The 16854-nt window shown below is 48.9% G+C and overlaps 1 protein-coding gene and 1 long non-coding RNA gene across 3 annotated transcripts in view; one reads left to right on the plus strand and one right to left on the minus strand.

Annotated features, from left to right (window-relative positions):
- Positions 1-16854, plus strand: part of LOC138853924 (uncharacterized) — a 217418-nt gene that overhangs the window by 77949 nt on the left and 122615 nt on the right. The window lies entirely within an intron of this gene.
- LOC128694328 (aquaporin AQPAn.G) overlaps positions 1-16854 on the minus strand; it is a 93275-nt gene that overhangs the window by 23819 nt on the left and 52602 nt on the right. For both annotated transcript variants that reach the window (XM_053784423.2, XM_053784424.2), the window contains exons 2-4: positions 8498-8641; positions 2906-3115; positions 1666-1746 (exon numbers count right to left, since the gene is read on the minus strand). In XM_053784423.2, coding sequence (XP_053640398.2) covers positions 1666-1746; positions 2906-3115; positions 8498-8641 — 435 coding nt within the window. The remainder of the gene's footprint in view (positions 1-1665; positions 1747-2905; positions 3116-8497; positions 8642-16854) is intronic.

Consider the following 16854-nt stretch of genomic DNA (forward strand, 5'->3'; position numbering starts at 1 on the left):
TTGTCAGCAAGAGAAAACTGCTGTTATTGTACACGGTCAGACTAGCATAATTTTGCTTCCTGGATAAGCGATAAGATTTTGTTGGGATTTTTAACCACGGAGGGTTAGCCACCCAGGATAACCCAAGAAAGTCAGTGCGTCTTCGAGAGACTGTCTGTCTTTCTCTTGCTTTCATTGGGGTCATCAGTTTTGTACCCCAGGATGCGACTCACACCAGTCGACTAACACCCAGGTCCCTATATGTTCAACCCAGGTCCCTACTTGCTAGGTGAACAAGACAACAGGTATAAGGAAATACTCCCAGTGTTTGTACCCTTGCCGGGGATCTCACCACGGACGCTCAGTGTGTGAAGCGAGAGCGTTGCCTACCAGGCCACTGGACACCCCCCATTATTTTTTAATATTTAGCTTAATTTGGCTTTCTGCGTCGCTTTCAAATGTTCTTAGAGTGTCTTACTAAATATTTCCGGAAAGGCTTTCATAAAAGACATCAACGAAAGCGTTAGAAAGAGGCTAGAGCAGCTACAGTGGCAGAGCATGACACCCGCCTGCGCCAGCATAAATCACATTTGAGTGACTAGGTTAGGTTTGTCAGGAAACGACGAGTGTTTCCTGACGTGGGTCTTAGTCATATGATGACCCGCCATTGGAGCTTTTGGTCATCTGACCGAGGCCTTCTGCTGGCTTACCCCCTCCACCCCTTTAAAAATTAAGGTTATATAACCACCATTATGAGGATTGTGACAACGGTCCACCACTGTGCTTCTAGCAGCATGATGCCACATGTTGATTTTAATGAAGGTAATGAATAAAATATAAAATGGCAAAAGACAAACAAAAATTCACCAATTATGCATATACATGACATGTTATAATTATAACATCATGACATCGCGTCATGATAACTTCATGACATCATGTCATAATTATAACCAAAATATTGCCAGATTTCTCAGTACACTCTGGCCATTTTCCATTTTTAAAGGTTTATACATGTGAGCTACCAAGCCTGATACTAGCACTCTGAGGGAGCACATAGTCATACACGAGCACGACATCATATTGTAACGAAGTGATCTCAGAAATTATTTAAGGTTATATCATAAAGGAATGTGGAGATTTGTATGTATGTATTTGAGAAAGAAACAACTGTATAGGAAGATAGTCACTACTCCAATAGTCAGACTACAACTATTAAAACATATTAAAATAAGTACAACCGCTACAACTCCCAGATTACAACAACTCCCAGATAACTACAACTACTCCACCTTGTAGATAACTACAATTATATTATGCTACTAGAATATGCAAATTATATATAAAAATATGCAAGCTGAAACTTAGGCTAAAGCATAGGCTATATTTTTTTGGTGAAAGATGTCGGCAGAATGAGGATGTCAGAAAGGGCAGGAGCAGAGGTAGGATGTTAGCATTTTGATGCCAGAAGTGATGCTCAAGGAAGATTACCAGGAGGAGACATCGTCATGACATCAGGAGCTAGTTAAGTCATCAAAGACAGAACATTCAGTTCATAGTTGTCAGGAGAATAACAGCATTAAGCGAGGCATTCAGCAGAACACCGTCAAGATGATCAGCAGGTAAAGAAGAAGGCAGAGTCTCCCAGAGGAGGATTTTTTAAGACCACTAAAGGATGAGTCTTACCCAGTGGTCCTCCCAGATGCCCGTGACAACAGCTGGACCAAATGTTCGGGCTGGGTTCATCGACGCTCCAGTGATGGGAACCTGAAAAACACACACACAACAGTCAATACTGGTAGCACTAACAATACTAGTGCTACTGACAACACTAGTGGCAGTGTCTGTGGAGTCATATAGGCAATACTGGTGGGAGTGATAACACTGGTGACAGTACAACACTGGTGACAGTACAGCACTGGTGACAGTACAACACTGGTGACAGTACAGCACTGGTGACAGTACAACACTGGTGACAGTACAGCACTGGTGACAGTACAATATAATATTAAAATTTATAACAAAATAACATAAGCACAATCAGAACTTAGTTAACCATAAAATTTTCTTAATCTTAGAATAGCTTATTTTGCTATAATAATTTAGTTAGCCATAGTGAAAATAGTTAACCACAATTAAATATGAAAGTAGATATAGAAAGGTATATGTGCTTGGAGAGCACTAAACTCGTAGGGGAGGAAATCAGATTCGATCCAAGGGTTATTACAATGTTGGGTGTGGTGACAGGTGCAGAAACAAGTGTAGTAACAGGTATAATAATTGTAGTAACAAGTATAATAATGTATCATAACGTGTAATAACAGGTATAGTAACAAGTGTAGTAACAGGTGTAGTAACAAATATAATAACGTATAGTAACGTGTAATAACAGGTATAGTAACAAGTGTAGTAACAGGTGTAGTAACAAGTATAATAACGTATAGTAACGTGTAATAACAGGTATAGTAACAAGTGTAGTAGCAGGTGTAATAACAAGTATAATAACGTATAGTAACGTGTAATAACAGGTATAGTAACAAGTGTAGTAACAGGTGTAGTAACAAGTATAATAACGTATAGTAACGTGTAATAACAGGTATAGTAACAAGTGTAGTAGCAGGTGTAATAACAAGTATAATAACGTATAGTAACGTGTAATAACAGGTATAGTAACAAGTGTAGTAACAGGTGTAGTAACAAGTATAATAACGTATAGTAACGTGTAATAACAGGTATAGTAACAAGTGTAGTAACAGGTGTAGTAACAAGTATAATAACGTATAGTAACGTGTAATAACAGGTATAGTAACAAGTGTAGTAACAGGTGTAGTAACAAGTATAATAACGTATAGTAACGTGTAATAACAGGTATAATAACAAGTGTAATAACAGGTGTAACAAGAAGTATAAGACAAGTAGCACTCACAGCAACGAGGTGACCAGCAGTAATGGAGAGGCCTATGGCCAGGGGTGCTGAGCCCTTCACGTCAGTCCTCCTCTCGTCACACACACCAAACACCGTTAGTACCAGGACGAAGGTGATAATCAGCTCGATGCCCAGCGCTTGTCCTGTGTTCACACCGGTGGCGATGGTGGTCATGCCAAGGCCGCCACGGTTCGCCTCTGGTGTCACACCCTGCATCAACACACACGCACACCAGTTACTCCATTGTTCATCAACCACAGTGAACAAATATAAATAAATTACAAATACCATTTATTATTATTACTACCACTTCTGTTGTAACTATTACTACTACTACTCTTACTACTACTACTGTAGTAATAATAATACATTGATGACATCCTGAAGGAACACAGTATATTACGACAGTACACTGATAATATATTGAAGGATCACACCTTATTAATATAGCAGTATTGGGTATATGATATAATGCTCAGTAATAACCTACGTAGAGAAAAGCTCGGAAGATTAATTAGTTTGTATATGTCAGTCCCCTTCTGGATCCTCTTCAGAAGGGGATCGAAATACACAGATCAATTAATCTGAGTTTCTTTGTCCGTGTTGGATACTAGTTATCCACATTGTAGTGTTGTAGAGCGGATCCTAGGTACAGTGACCACACACATCCACTACCTCACAGAACACACAGACAAACGCATCAAACACTCGGAGAATGAAATATCAACACAGTAAGAGGTAAAGCACGTCCAAGTACCTATTTACTGCCAGGTGAAGACGGGTAGCAGGTGGTTAGGAGGCTTGCCAGCCAGTACCTTCCACCTCGCCCAGGATTGAACCCGGGGTCTTGGGTTGTGGTACGAAGTTGACTGCCCCGATGCGACTTGAATTTAGGTATGGGATTTCTTCCTCCTGCCACACATCTGAAGATGGTCTTAGATTTTTGCTCTTGCTACGCTGCACTATCATTGTAAGAGTTTAACCCAACTGCTAATAAAGAATTCTTTAAACTTATACTAATTGTCAATTGATGAGGGTTCAGAACGAACAGAAATGACTAGTTTCCTCTCTCTCACTCTCTCTCTCTCTCTCTCTCTCTCTCTCTCTCTCTCTATTTTGTAAGTATTACTAGTAAGTATTGTGCTTGGTAATGATTCTAACAGTGAGAATGACACATAGATGCAGTGGTTACTTTATAATTCACAATTGCATCTATCTGATGGATGCCTGAAGCATCCTAGTAAATGATTGAGAAATTCGAGAAGAATGTTTACAAGAGTCACCCCCATCACCCCAGCTTCCCGGTCCCAGACCAGTTCTAGTTACTCCACCTTTGTTCGTGTTCAGCGTCAATTTCAATTTCCAGGACTGCAACGTTCGCACACAACTTGGTAAATGACTCTTAAATGAGGCTGCAGTGTGTGTGTTGCTCACGGTGTCAGGGTGCAGGAACACTACTTTTGGTTGCAGTGTGTTACCCACAGTGTCATTGTTGCAGGAACACTGTACTGTTGGTTGCAGTGTGTTACCCACAGTGTCATTGTTGCAGGAACACTGTACTGTTGGTTGCAGTGTGTTACCCACACTGTCATTGTTGCAGGAACACTGTACTGTTGGTTGCAGTGTGTTACCCACACTGTCATTGTTGCAGGAACACTGTACTGTTGCAGAGTGTTACCCACACTGTCATTGTTGCAGGAACACTGTACTGTTGGTTGCAGTGTGTTACCCACAGTGTCATTGTTGCAGGAACACTGTACTGTTGGTTGCAGTGTGTTACCCACAGTGTCATTGTTGCAGGAACACTGTGTACTGGTGTTGATAATGTGGAGGTTGTGGGTTGCCTCTGGGTCCTCCTGAATGAAAGGTAATTACATTGCTGGGAGACAATGACAAGGTTCACTGTGAAGGCTCTGTTGGTCTTCCTGGAAGGAAGAACTGGAACCCTCGCGTCACCAGGTGAACCTTTTGAGGTTTTTAATAAGTTCCAGGAGCTTCTGGAAGCTTAGAATGTAACTCTCTCTCTCTCTCTCTCTCTCTCTCTCTCTCTCTCTCTCTCTCTCTCTCTCTGTTACACATATTGCACTTTAAAGGGGTCCACGAGCTGAGACTTGACCCGAACATCCATAACTGGGTGAGAACAGGTGAACTCCCTCCCCCTCCCATCAGACAAAATATAACTCAGTTGTAGATCATTCAGCTCACAAACAAAAGAACCCGGATTCAATACAGGGACGAGGCCAGACTTATGAGCAAGACTACACTTACTACCTCCTCCTGTCACCTAACACTAACTAGGCACCTGGGTGTCAGTTCACTGGTATAGGTCGCATCATGGGGAGGAGGTAAGTTTATTTAGACACAGGTACACTTAAGTACAATTATCATTCCCAAGTGTAACCCAACAAAAGCGAGACATAAAGTGACTTTCTGAGGGTTGTCATGGATTACCTGGCCTCCTGGGTTACCTGGCCTCCTGGGTTACCTGCCCTCCTGGGTTACCTGCCCTCCTCCTGGGTTACCTGCCCTCCTCCTGGGTTACCTGCCCTCCTCCTGGGTTACTAACACTACTCACAATACAACATTACATCAGTATGAAAAATGACGTACATTGGAACGTGGTACATTGTCGGGCAGGGTAGCACAGTGATAGTAACCACCCACAGTGTGTATTTACACTGCTCGGTAGTCCATTGTGAGCCGCAGCACCTGACAATGCTGTAGTTAACAAAGTCATTACCGGCCCCTTGTTATTACCGTCGGGATAATGATTTACCGGGGTACTCCACACTTAAATGTGTCCGAGAGTGTTGTCGAACCTCTCTCTCTCTCTATACACTCAGGATTCCTCTGTGTGATTATTGTCATCACGGAGGAGCGGTGAAACCGCAGGGGCGTGGGAATGGGAGGTCATGAGGGTTGATTCAAGGGACAGGCGTAGCTCTGGGTCTTCGGATGGAGAGGGCGAGGTACTGGTATGGTGTGTCAGTATAAGTAGATGGGCGAAACAAGCGTGCCACACTTGGGTATCTTTGCTGTCGAAACGTTTCGCCTGCTCAGTAGGCTTCTTCAGTCGAAGGCAGCAGAAACAATGGGGAGGTCTGTCAAGTCTTGTAGTAGTAAGTTGAGGTGGTCAGTCCCTCTGCTTAGAGTAGTAATTGTGAGGTGATCAGTCCTGTCAGTCTTGAAATAGTTTTGAGGTGATCAGTCCCTCAGTCTTGAAGAAATGTTCTGCGCCATAGCCTCGATCAGTGTGAAGCTGAAGCCTAAGAATGAAGCTTTTTCAGTGCAAGAAGCTATTCTCACAGCTCAACTTGACACTGATCACAGGGTAGTCCAGGAGCTCTGAGACTACAAGCATCACAGAGTAGTCCTGAAGGTCTGACTGGCTGTTTCATTTCAGATAACCTTCAGACTACCTGAAGACACTTTTGCTTCTCAGACGCCTTCCGGTTGATGACCTCGATCAACCAGGCTGTCAACCACATCTCAGAGAGGCAAACAGTATTAAGCGACATGAGAGTAACCAGTGTTTACCGGCAGTGACGTGACGTCAAGGGTGAAGCAATTCGTTGCCCGAGGTAAGGTAATTCGTTGCCAGAGTTCGTTAAGGCTCCCTGGATGGTCTGGGGATTTCCAGGAGACCTGACCCACTCTACACACTGCTCCATAGGCTAGATTTTCCTTGTCTTACTTCTTGATTATTTGTTGATAGCAATACCTGTCCCTGCTCATGGTACCCATTTTGACTGTGTTGGTATCGTGGTTCCCTTCTGACTGTGTTGGTATCGTGGTTCCCTTCTGACTGTGTTGATATCGTGGTTCCCTTCTGACTGTGTTGGTATCGTGGTTCCCTTCTGTGTTGGTATCGTAGTTCCCTTCTGTGTTGGTATCGTGGTTCCCTTCTGACTGTGTTGGTATCGTGGTTCCCTTCTGTGTTGGTATCATGGTTCCCTTCTGTGTTGGTATCATGGTACCCTTCTGACTGTGTTGGTATCATGGTTCCCTTCTGTGTTGGTATCATGGTTCCCTTCTGTGTTGGTATCATGGTACCCTTTGACTGTGTTGGTATCATGGTTCCCTTCTGTGTTGGTATCATGGTTCCCTTCTGTGTTGGTATCATGGTACCCTTCTGACTGTGTTGGTATCATGGTTCCCTTCTGTGTTGGTATCATGGTTCCCTTCTGTGTTGGTATCATGGTACCCTTTGACTGTGTTGGTATCATGGTTACCTTCTGTGTGTGATGGTACCATGGTACTCTTCTGAAGGACTGAAGTCTTCTCCAGGCTGAGGGACTGACCACCTCAAATACTGTTTCTCCAAGGTTGATGGACTAATTATGTGACTGAAGAAGGTTACTGTGTAGGCGAAACCTTTCATCAATAAAGATACCTAACTGCTATATCATTTTCGACACCTAAATAGTACTCAGGTGCTAGTCATGCTGTAGGTGACCGCAGGCAGTAGGTGTAATGAGGCTGACCTGTGAATCTCGCTCCTCGCAACAAACCCCGCACTTAGGCTGAGCTTATTGCGATGACGACTTGCTTTGCCCGGGGATCGAACCTGGGACCCTTCGGTTGTGAGCCGAACACGTTGATACAGTGTTGCCAGAGCTGTCTTGGCAGCGGGAAACCTCTCTAGATGACGCTTATGTTGTCACTGCCCTCAGATCTGGCAACACTTCCAGTCGCATGTCACTGTCCTCAATCCTGGCAACACTGCCAGTCAATTGTCACTGTCCTCCTGGCAACACTGCCAGTCACTTGTCACTGCCCCCACTCCTGGCAACACTGCCAGTCACTTGTCACTGCCCTCAATCCTGGGAACCCTTCCAGTCAGTTGTCACTGTCCTCCTGGCAACACTGCCAGTCACTTGTCACTGCCCTCACTCGTAGCAACACTGCCAGTCACTTGTCACTGCCCTCACTCCTAGCAACACTGCCAGTCACTTGTCACTGCCCTCACTCCTAGCAACACTGCCAGTCACTTGTCACTACCCTCACTCGTAGCAACACTGCCAGTCACTTGTCACTGCCCTCACTCGTAGCAACACTGCCAGTCACTTGTCACTGCCCTCACTCCTAGCAACACTGCCAGTCACTTGTCACTGCCCTCACTCCTAGCAACACTGCCAGTCACTTGTCACTACCCTCACTCGTAGCAACACTGCCAGTCACTTGTCACTGCCCTCACTCGTAGCAACACTGCCAGTCACTTGTCACTGCCCTCACTCGTAGCAACACTGCCAGTCACTTGTCACTGCCCTCACTCGTAGCAACACTGCCAGTCACTTGTCACTGCCCTAACTCGTAGCAACACTGCCAGTCACTTGTCACTGCCGTCACTCGTAGCAACATTGCCAGTCACTTGTCACTGCCGTCACTCGTAGCAACACTGCCAGTCACTTGTCACTGCCGTCACTCGTAGCAACACTGCCAGTCACTTGTCACTGCCTTCACTCGTAGCAACACTGCCAGTCACTTGTCACTGTCCTTCATTTCACTAAATGGACTCTTGTTATTTCATCTCTTTCTCCTTCCTCATAAAAGTTCTCGTTCACGTCCTCGCCGTTGCAGTTTGGTTCTTACCTTGAGAATAGCGGCACCAGCGAGGCCTCCTAGGCACTGGGCCACGATGTAGCAGAGTGCTCTAACCACGGAGATATAGCGGGCCACCAGCATGCCACAGGTCACTGCCGGGTTGATGTGGCACCCGGACACATGCCCCACAGCCTGCACGGAAGGATACATACACCAGTCAGTCACATATAATACAAAACAGTGAAGTAAATATCGTCAGAACGTTGGAACGCTGTCTGGCGGGTCCAGCTGGACGGGTCCAGCTAAGGTCTAACCATGCCGAGTCCCGTGTGTTTGTGTGTGTGTGTGTGTGTGTGTGTGTGTGTGTGTGTGTGTGTGTGTGTGTGTGTGTAGCAGACAGTCAGGATTATATCAAAATATATCCAAGGAAAGACTGGTATATGATTGTGTATATTGGGGTGGTGGTGTTGCTACGGTATGAGGGAGAATTGTTGGGGTGGTGGTGTTGCTACGGTATGAGGGAGAATTGTTGGGGTGGTGGTGTTGCTACGGTATGAGGGAGAATTGTTGGGGTGGTGGTGTTGCTACGGTATGAGGGAGAATTGTTGGGGTGGTGGTGTTGCTACGGTATGAAGGAGAATTGTTGGGGTGGTGGTGTTGCTACGGTATGAGGGAATTTTGTTGGGGTGGTGGTGGTGTTGCTCCGGTATGAGGGAGAATTGTTGGGGTGGTGGTGTTGCTACGGTATGAGGGAGAATTGTTGGGGTGGTGGTGTTGCTACGGTATGAGGGAGAATTGTTGGGGTGGTGGTGTTGCTACGGTATGAGGGAGAATTGTTGGGGTGGTGGTGTTGCTACGGTATGAAGGAGAATTGTTGGGGTGGTGGTGTTGCTACGGTATGAGGGAGAATTGTTGGGGTGGTGGTGTTGCTACGGTATGAGGGAAAATTGTTGGTGTGGTGGTGGTGTTGCTACGGTATGAGGGAGAATTGTTGGGGTGGTGGTGGTGTTGCTACGGTATGAGGGAGAATTGTTGGGGTGGTGGTGTTGCTACGGTATGAGGGAGAATTGTTGGGGTGGTGGTGTTGCTACGGTATGAAGGAGAATTGTTGGGGTGGTGGTGTTGCTACGGTATGAAGGAGAATTGTTGGGGTGGTGGTGTTGCTACGGTATGAGGGAGAATTGTTGGGGTGGTGGTGTTGCTACGGTATGAGGGAAAATTGTTGGGGTGGTGGTGGTGTTGCTACGGTATGAGGGAGAATTGTTGGGGTGGTGGTGGTGTTGCTACGGTATGAGGGAGAATTGTTGGGGTGGTGGTGTTGCTACGGTATGAAGGAGAATTGTTGGGGTGGTGGTGTTGCTACGGTATGAAGGAGAATTGTTGGGGTGGTGGTGTTGCTACGGTATGAAGGAGAATTGTTGGGGTGGTGGTGTTGCTACGGTATGAAGGAGAATTGTTGGGGTGGTGGTGTTGCTACGGTATGAAGGAGAATTGTTGGGGTGGTGGTGGTGTTGCTACGGTATGAAGGAGAATTGTTGGGGTGGTGGTGTTGCTACGGTATGAAGGAGAATTGTTGGGGTGGTGGTGGTGTTGCTACGGTATGAGGGAGAATTGTTGGGGTGGTGGTGTTGCTACGGTATGAGGGAGAATTGTTGGGGTGGTGGTGTTGCTACGGTATGAGGGAGAATTGTTGGGGTGGTGGTGTTGCTACGGTATGAAGGAGAATTGTTGGGGTGGTGGTGGTGTTGCTACGGTATGAGGGAGAATTGTTGGGGTGGTGGTGGTGTTGCTACGGTATGAGGGAGAATTGTTGGGGTGGTGGTGTTGCTACGGTATGAGGGAGAATTGTTGGGGTTGATGTTGGCTTTAGTGCTTGTTGTCGTTGTGGTTGTCGTTGTTGTCATACTTAAACAAGTTGATTATTTGTTGTTTTTGCTATGATAGTTGATGTAGTTATGTAGGGTAGTAGCTAGTTTATTGTGCACCGCATGCCCATGCTGTGGAGGGCACCGCAACATGGGTACACAACATATACATACAGTGACGTATCAGTTTGGTCAGTGAGTGGAGAACCACGCACATAGTATTTAAGAAAGTGATCAGACCCTGATCCACCAGGAGGCCTGGTCCCAGACCAAACCGCGGGGGCGTTGACCCCCCGAAACCCCTCTCCAGGTAGACATTAATGTACTTAACTTGGGATATTTTATTACTAACAGTTCAGCCAGAAATTTCACCCCAGTAAGAGAATTACTGGTGATGAATTACCATTCTTGTACTACTACTACTACTACTACTACTACTACTACTACTACTACTACTACCACCACCACCTCTTCCTGCCTATATATAGCCGTCCTGCTCCACTTCTGGTTAGTGTGACTTTGTCAATGATCCAAGTCGGACCGAAACGTCGTCGTAAGCTTCTCTCTTTTATGTGCGGGTTATTTGTGTATCGTTCCAGTCACTGTATTGTGCCTTTTTGTTATTTATTGATGAATTACCCCTTTTGAAGACCATTTAGATATGTTATGTTAAATGAAGATAGCCTCCATGCAGGGGTTAAAATGCTCTCGTAGTCTACAGTTGAGCTCACGTGATGGAAGCTCGATCCTCCGTCTGCTGAGCGACAGACAGACGTGCTTCGTATTTGTGCTTCCTACCTACCTGCCACACTGCTACAGGTACTGTAGCGTTAGGTTACTCAATTTTATATTTTCACAGTCTACTTGGGTCATTGTTTACCTCCGGAGATTTATTGAGATGTGTAGTGTGTCCGGTTCCCTTCTTAAGATGCTAATACCAAGTACAGTGTTAATATTAAGAAGTATATCGCTGATACTAGGATTACCGTGCTCCTCCCTTCTTCCCTCCCTTCTTCCCTCCCTGCTTCCCTTCCTGCTTCCCTTCCTGCTTCCCTTCCTGCTTCCCTTCCTGCTTCCCTCCCTGCTTCCCTCCCTGCTTCCCTCCCTTCTTCCCTCCCTTCTTCCCTCCCTTCTTCCCTCCCTTATTCCCTCCCTTATTCCCTCCCTTCTTCCCTCCCTTCTTCCCTCCCTTCTTCCCTCCCTGCTTCCCTGATAAGCAGGTGTTAAGGCCACATCACAGGTAGACTCAACACTGGTACCCACAGGTAGACTCAACACTGGTACCCACAGGTAGACTCAACACTGGTACCCACAGGTAGACTCAACACTGGTACCCACAGGTAGACTCAACACTGGTACCCACAGGTAGACTCAACACTGGTACCCACAGGTAGACTCAACACTGGTACCCACAGGTAGACTCAACACTGGTACCCACAGGTAGACTCAACACTGGTACCCACAGGTAGACTCAACACTGGTACCCACAGGTAGACTCAACACTGGTACCCACAGGTAGACTCAACACTGGTACCCACAGGTAGACTCAACACTGGTACCCACTTAACTAACAATGTCAGGGGCAGGATGTGAAGTTTAGTCATCTCCTTACATCATCCGGCTGCCCCTGTCCACTTAGCTGCTAGGTCTGGCACTAAATAGGTGCTCGTGTGTACCTGTGTGCTGGTCTTGTTCACCTAGCACTAAACACTACAACACCCTCTTGACAGCCAGGGGTCTTGAAGACACCCAAGGGTCTTGACACCCAGGGGGTCTTGACACCCAGGGGTCTTGACAGCCAGGGGTCTTGACAGCCAGGGGTCTTGAAGACAGCCAAGGGTCTTGACACCCAGGGGGTCTTGACACCCAGGGGTCTTGACAGTCAGGGGTCTTGACACCAAGGGAGTCTTGACAGCCAGGGGTCTTGACACCAATTGGGTCTTGACAGCCAGGGGTCTTGACACCAAGGGGGTCTTGGCAGCCAGGGGTCTTGACACTAAGGGGGTCTTGACAGCCAGGGATCTTGACACCAAGGGGGTCTTGACAGCCAGGGGTCTTCATTAAAGTTCATAGCGTTTTCTGTCGTCCATTGGATGACTTGGCTGACATCCGCTTGGAGATTTACACGACAGTTTCCTCGATGGATGACACTGGTGCAGAGTCTGGTATCGCCACCAAAGGAAGATACGGTGCTGTGGTTTACACCTGACCTGGTATACTGTGGTTTACACCTGATCTGATACTGTGTTTCACAACCTCTATCTCTCTCTCTCTCTCTCTCTCTCTCTCTCTCTCTCTTTCTCTCTCCAAGGTAGGGCTTGTTTACATTGGTCAGCTGATTAGTGTTCCTAGGTGACTTGCAGGTATGTCATCTCCCTCCTCACCTGTGCTATGGTACCTCCCTCATCATCACCTGTGTTATGGTACCTCCCCCACCCTCACCTGTGTTATGGTACCTCCCCCACCCTCACCTGTGTTATGGTACCTCCCCCACCCTCACCTATGTTATGGTACCTCCCCCACTCTCACCTGTGTTATGGTACCTCTCACCCCTCACCTGTGTTATGGTACCTCCCTCACCCTCACCTGTGTTATGGTACCTCCCTCACCCTCACCTGTGTTATGGTACCTCCCTCACCATCACCTATGTTATGGTACCTCCCTCACCCTTACCTGTGTTATGATACCTCTCACTCCTCACCTGTGTTATGATACCTCTCACTCCTCACCTGTGTTATGGTACCTCCCTCACCATCACCTATGTTATGGTACCTCCCTCACCCTCTCCTGTGTTATGGTACCTCCCTCACCCTTACCTGTGTTATGATACCTCTCACTCCTCACCTGTGTTATGATACCTCTCACTCCTCACCTGTGTTATGGTACCTCCCTCACCCTCACCTGTGTTATGGTACCTCCCTCACCCTCTCCTGTGTTATGGTGCCTCCCTCACCCTCACCTGTGTTATGGTACCTCCCTCACCCTCTCCTGTGTTATGGTACCTCCCTCACCCTTACCTGTGTTATGATACCTCTCACTCCTCACCTGTGTTATGATACCTCTCACTCCTCACCTGTGTTATGATACCTCTCACTCCTCACCTGTGTTATGGTACCTCCCTCACCATCACCTATGTTATGGTACCTCCCTCACCCTCACCTGTGTTATGGTACCTCTCACCCCTCACCTGTGTTATGGTACCTCCCTCACCTGTGGTGACACCTCACCTCGCACACTACACCCTCACCACGCCCACACTGCACCCTCACTACACCCTCACCACACCCTAACCACACCCTCACTACATAAACGCTACACTCGCCACCACACCCTCACTACACCCTCACTTCGCACACTACACCCTCACCACACCCTCACCACACCCTCACTACACCCTCACCACACCCTCACCACACCCTCACTACACCCTCACCACACCCTCACCACACCCTCACTACACCCTCACCACACCCTCACTACACCCTCACCTCGCATACTACACTCTCACCACATCCTCACTACACCCTCACCACACCCTCACCACACCCTCACCACACCCTCACTACACCCTCACCACACCCTCACTACACCCTCACCACACCCTCACTACACCCTCACCACACCCTCACCACACCTTCACCACACCCTCACCACACCCTCACTACACCCTCACCACACCCTCACTACACCCTCACCACACCCTCACTACACCCTCACCTCGCACACTACACTCTCACCACATCCTCACTACACCCTCACCACACCCTCACCACACCCTCACCACACCCTCACTACACCCTCACCACACCCTCACTACACCCTCACCACACCCTCACTACACCCTCACCACACCTTCATCACACCCTCACCACACCCTCACTACACCCTCATCTCGCACACTACACCCTCACCACACCCTCACCACACCCTCGCTACACCCTCACCACACCCTCACTACACCCTCACCACACCCTCACTACACCCTCACCACACCCTCACCACACCCTCACTACACCCTCACCACACCCTCACCACACCCTCACTACACCCTCACCACACCCTCACCACACCCTCACCACACCCTCACCACACCCTCACTACACCCTCACCACACCCTCACTACACCCTCACCACACTTTCACTACACCCTCACCACACCCTCACCACACCCTCACTACACCCTCTCCACACCCTCACTACACCCTCACCACACCCTCAATACGCCCTCACCACACCCTCACTACACCCTCACCACACCCTCACCACACCCTCACTACACCCTCACCACACCCTCACTACACCCTCACTACACCCTCATCACACCCTCACCACACCCTTACTACACCCTCACCACACCCTCACCACACCCTCACTACACCCTCACCACACCCTCACTACACCCTCACTACACTCACCACACCCTCACTACACCCTCACCACACCCTCACTACACCCTCACCACACCCTCACCACACCCTCACTACACCCTCACCACACCCTCACCACACCCTCACCACACCCTCACCACACCCTCACTACACCCTCACCACACCCTCACTACACCCTCACTACACCCTCACCACACCCTCACTACACCCTCACTACACCCTCACTACACCCTCACTACACCCTCACCACACCCTCACTACACCCTCACTACACCCTCACCACACTCTCACTACACCCTCACTACACCCTGACCACACCCTTACTACACCCTCACCACACCCTCACCACACCCTCAATACACCCTCAATACACCCTCACTACACCCTCACTACACCCTCACTACATCCTCACCACACCCTCACCACACCCTCACTACACCGTCACCACACCCTCACTACACCCTCACCACACCCTCACCACACCCTCACTACACCCTCACTACACCCTCACTACACCCTCACCACACCCTCACCACACCCTCACCACACCCTCACTACACCCTCACCACACCCTCACCACACCCTCACTACACCCTCACTACACCCTCACTACACCCTCACCACACCCTCACTACACCCTCACCACACCCTCACCACCCCCTCACTACACCCTCACCACACCCTCACTACACCCTCACCACACCCTCACTACACCCTCACTACACCCTCACTACACCCTCACCACACCCTCACTACACCCTCACCACACCCTCACTACACCCTCACCACACCCTCACTACACCCTCACCACACCCTCACCACACCCTCACTACACCCTCGCCACACCCTCACTACACCCTCACCACACCCTCACCACACCCTCACCACACCCTCACCACACCCTCAGTACACCCTCGCTACACCCTCACTACACCCTCACCACACCCTCACTACACCCTCCCCACACCCTCACTACACCCTCGCCACACCCTCACTACACCCTCCCCACACCCTCACCACACTCTCACTACACCCTCACCACACCCTCACTACACCCTCGCCACACCCTCACTACACCCTCACCACACCCTCACCACACCCTCACCACACCCTCACTACACCCTCACCACACCCTCACTACACCCTCACTACACCCTCCCGACACCCTCACGACACCCTCGCCACACCCTCACTACACCCTCACCACACCCTCACTACACCCTCACCACACCCTCACTACACCCTCACTACACCCTCACTACACCCTCACCACACCCTCACCACACCCTCACTACACACTCGCCACACCCTCACTACACCCTCACCACACCCTCACTACACCCTCACCACACCCTCACTACACCCTCACTACACCCTCACTACACCCTCACTACACCCTCTCCACACCCTCACCACACCCTCACCACACCCTCACTACACCCTCACTACACCCTCACTACACCCTCTCCACACCCTCACCACACCCTCACTACACCCTCACCACACCCTCACTACACCCTCACTACACCCTCACTACACCCTCACTACACCCTCACCACACCCTCACTACACCCTCACTACACCCTCACTACACCCTCACTACACCCTCTCCACACCCTCACCACACCCTCACTACACCCTCACCACACCCTCACCACACCCTCACTACACCTTCACCACACCCTCACTACACCCTCACTACACCCTCACTACACCCTCTCCACACCCTCACCACACCCTCACTACACCCTCACCACACCCTCACCACACCCTCACCACACCCTCACCACACCCTCACTACACACTCGCCACACCCTCACTACACCCTCACTACACCCTCACCACACCCTCACCACACCCTCACTACACCCTCACCACACCCTCACTACACCCTCACCACACCCTCACCACACCCTCACTACACCCTCACCACACCCTCACTACACCCTCACTACACCCTCAAGTTTGTAATTTATAAATTACCTAATTTATTACTTAATTTTTATTTTTATTGCTGTGAACTAGAATATGTGAGTGAGGGGAACTGTCAGCAGGATGGTGGAACTGTCAGCAGGATGGTGGAACTGTCAGCAGGATGGTGGAACTGTCAGCAGGATGGTGGAACTGTCAGCAGGATGGTGGAACTGTCAGC

The sequence above is a fragment of the Cherax quadricarinatus genome, chromosome 43 (assembly GCF_038502225.1).
Source record: "Cherax quadricarinatus isolate ZL_2023a chromosome 43, ASM3850222v1, whole genome shotgun sequence".
NCBI classification, from domain to species: Eukaryota; Metazoa; Arthropoda; class Malacostraca; order Decapoda; family Parastacidae; genus Cherax; species Cherax quadricarinatus.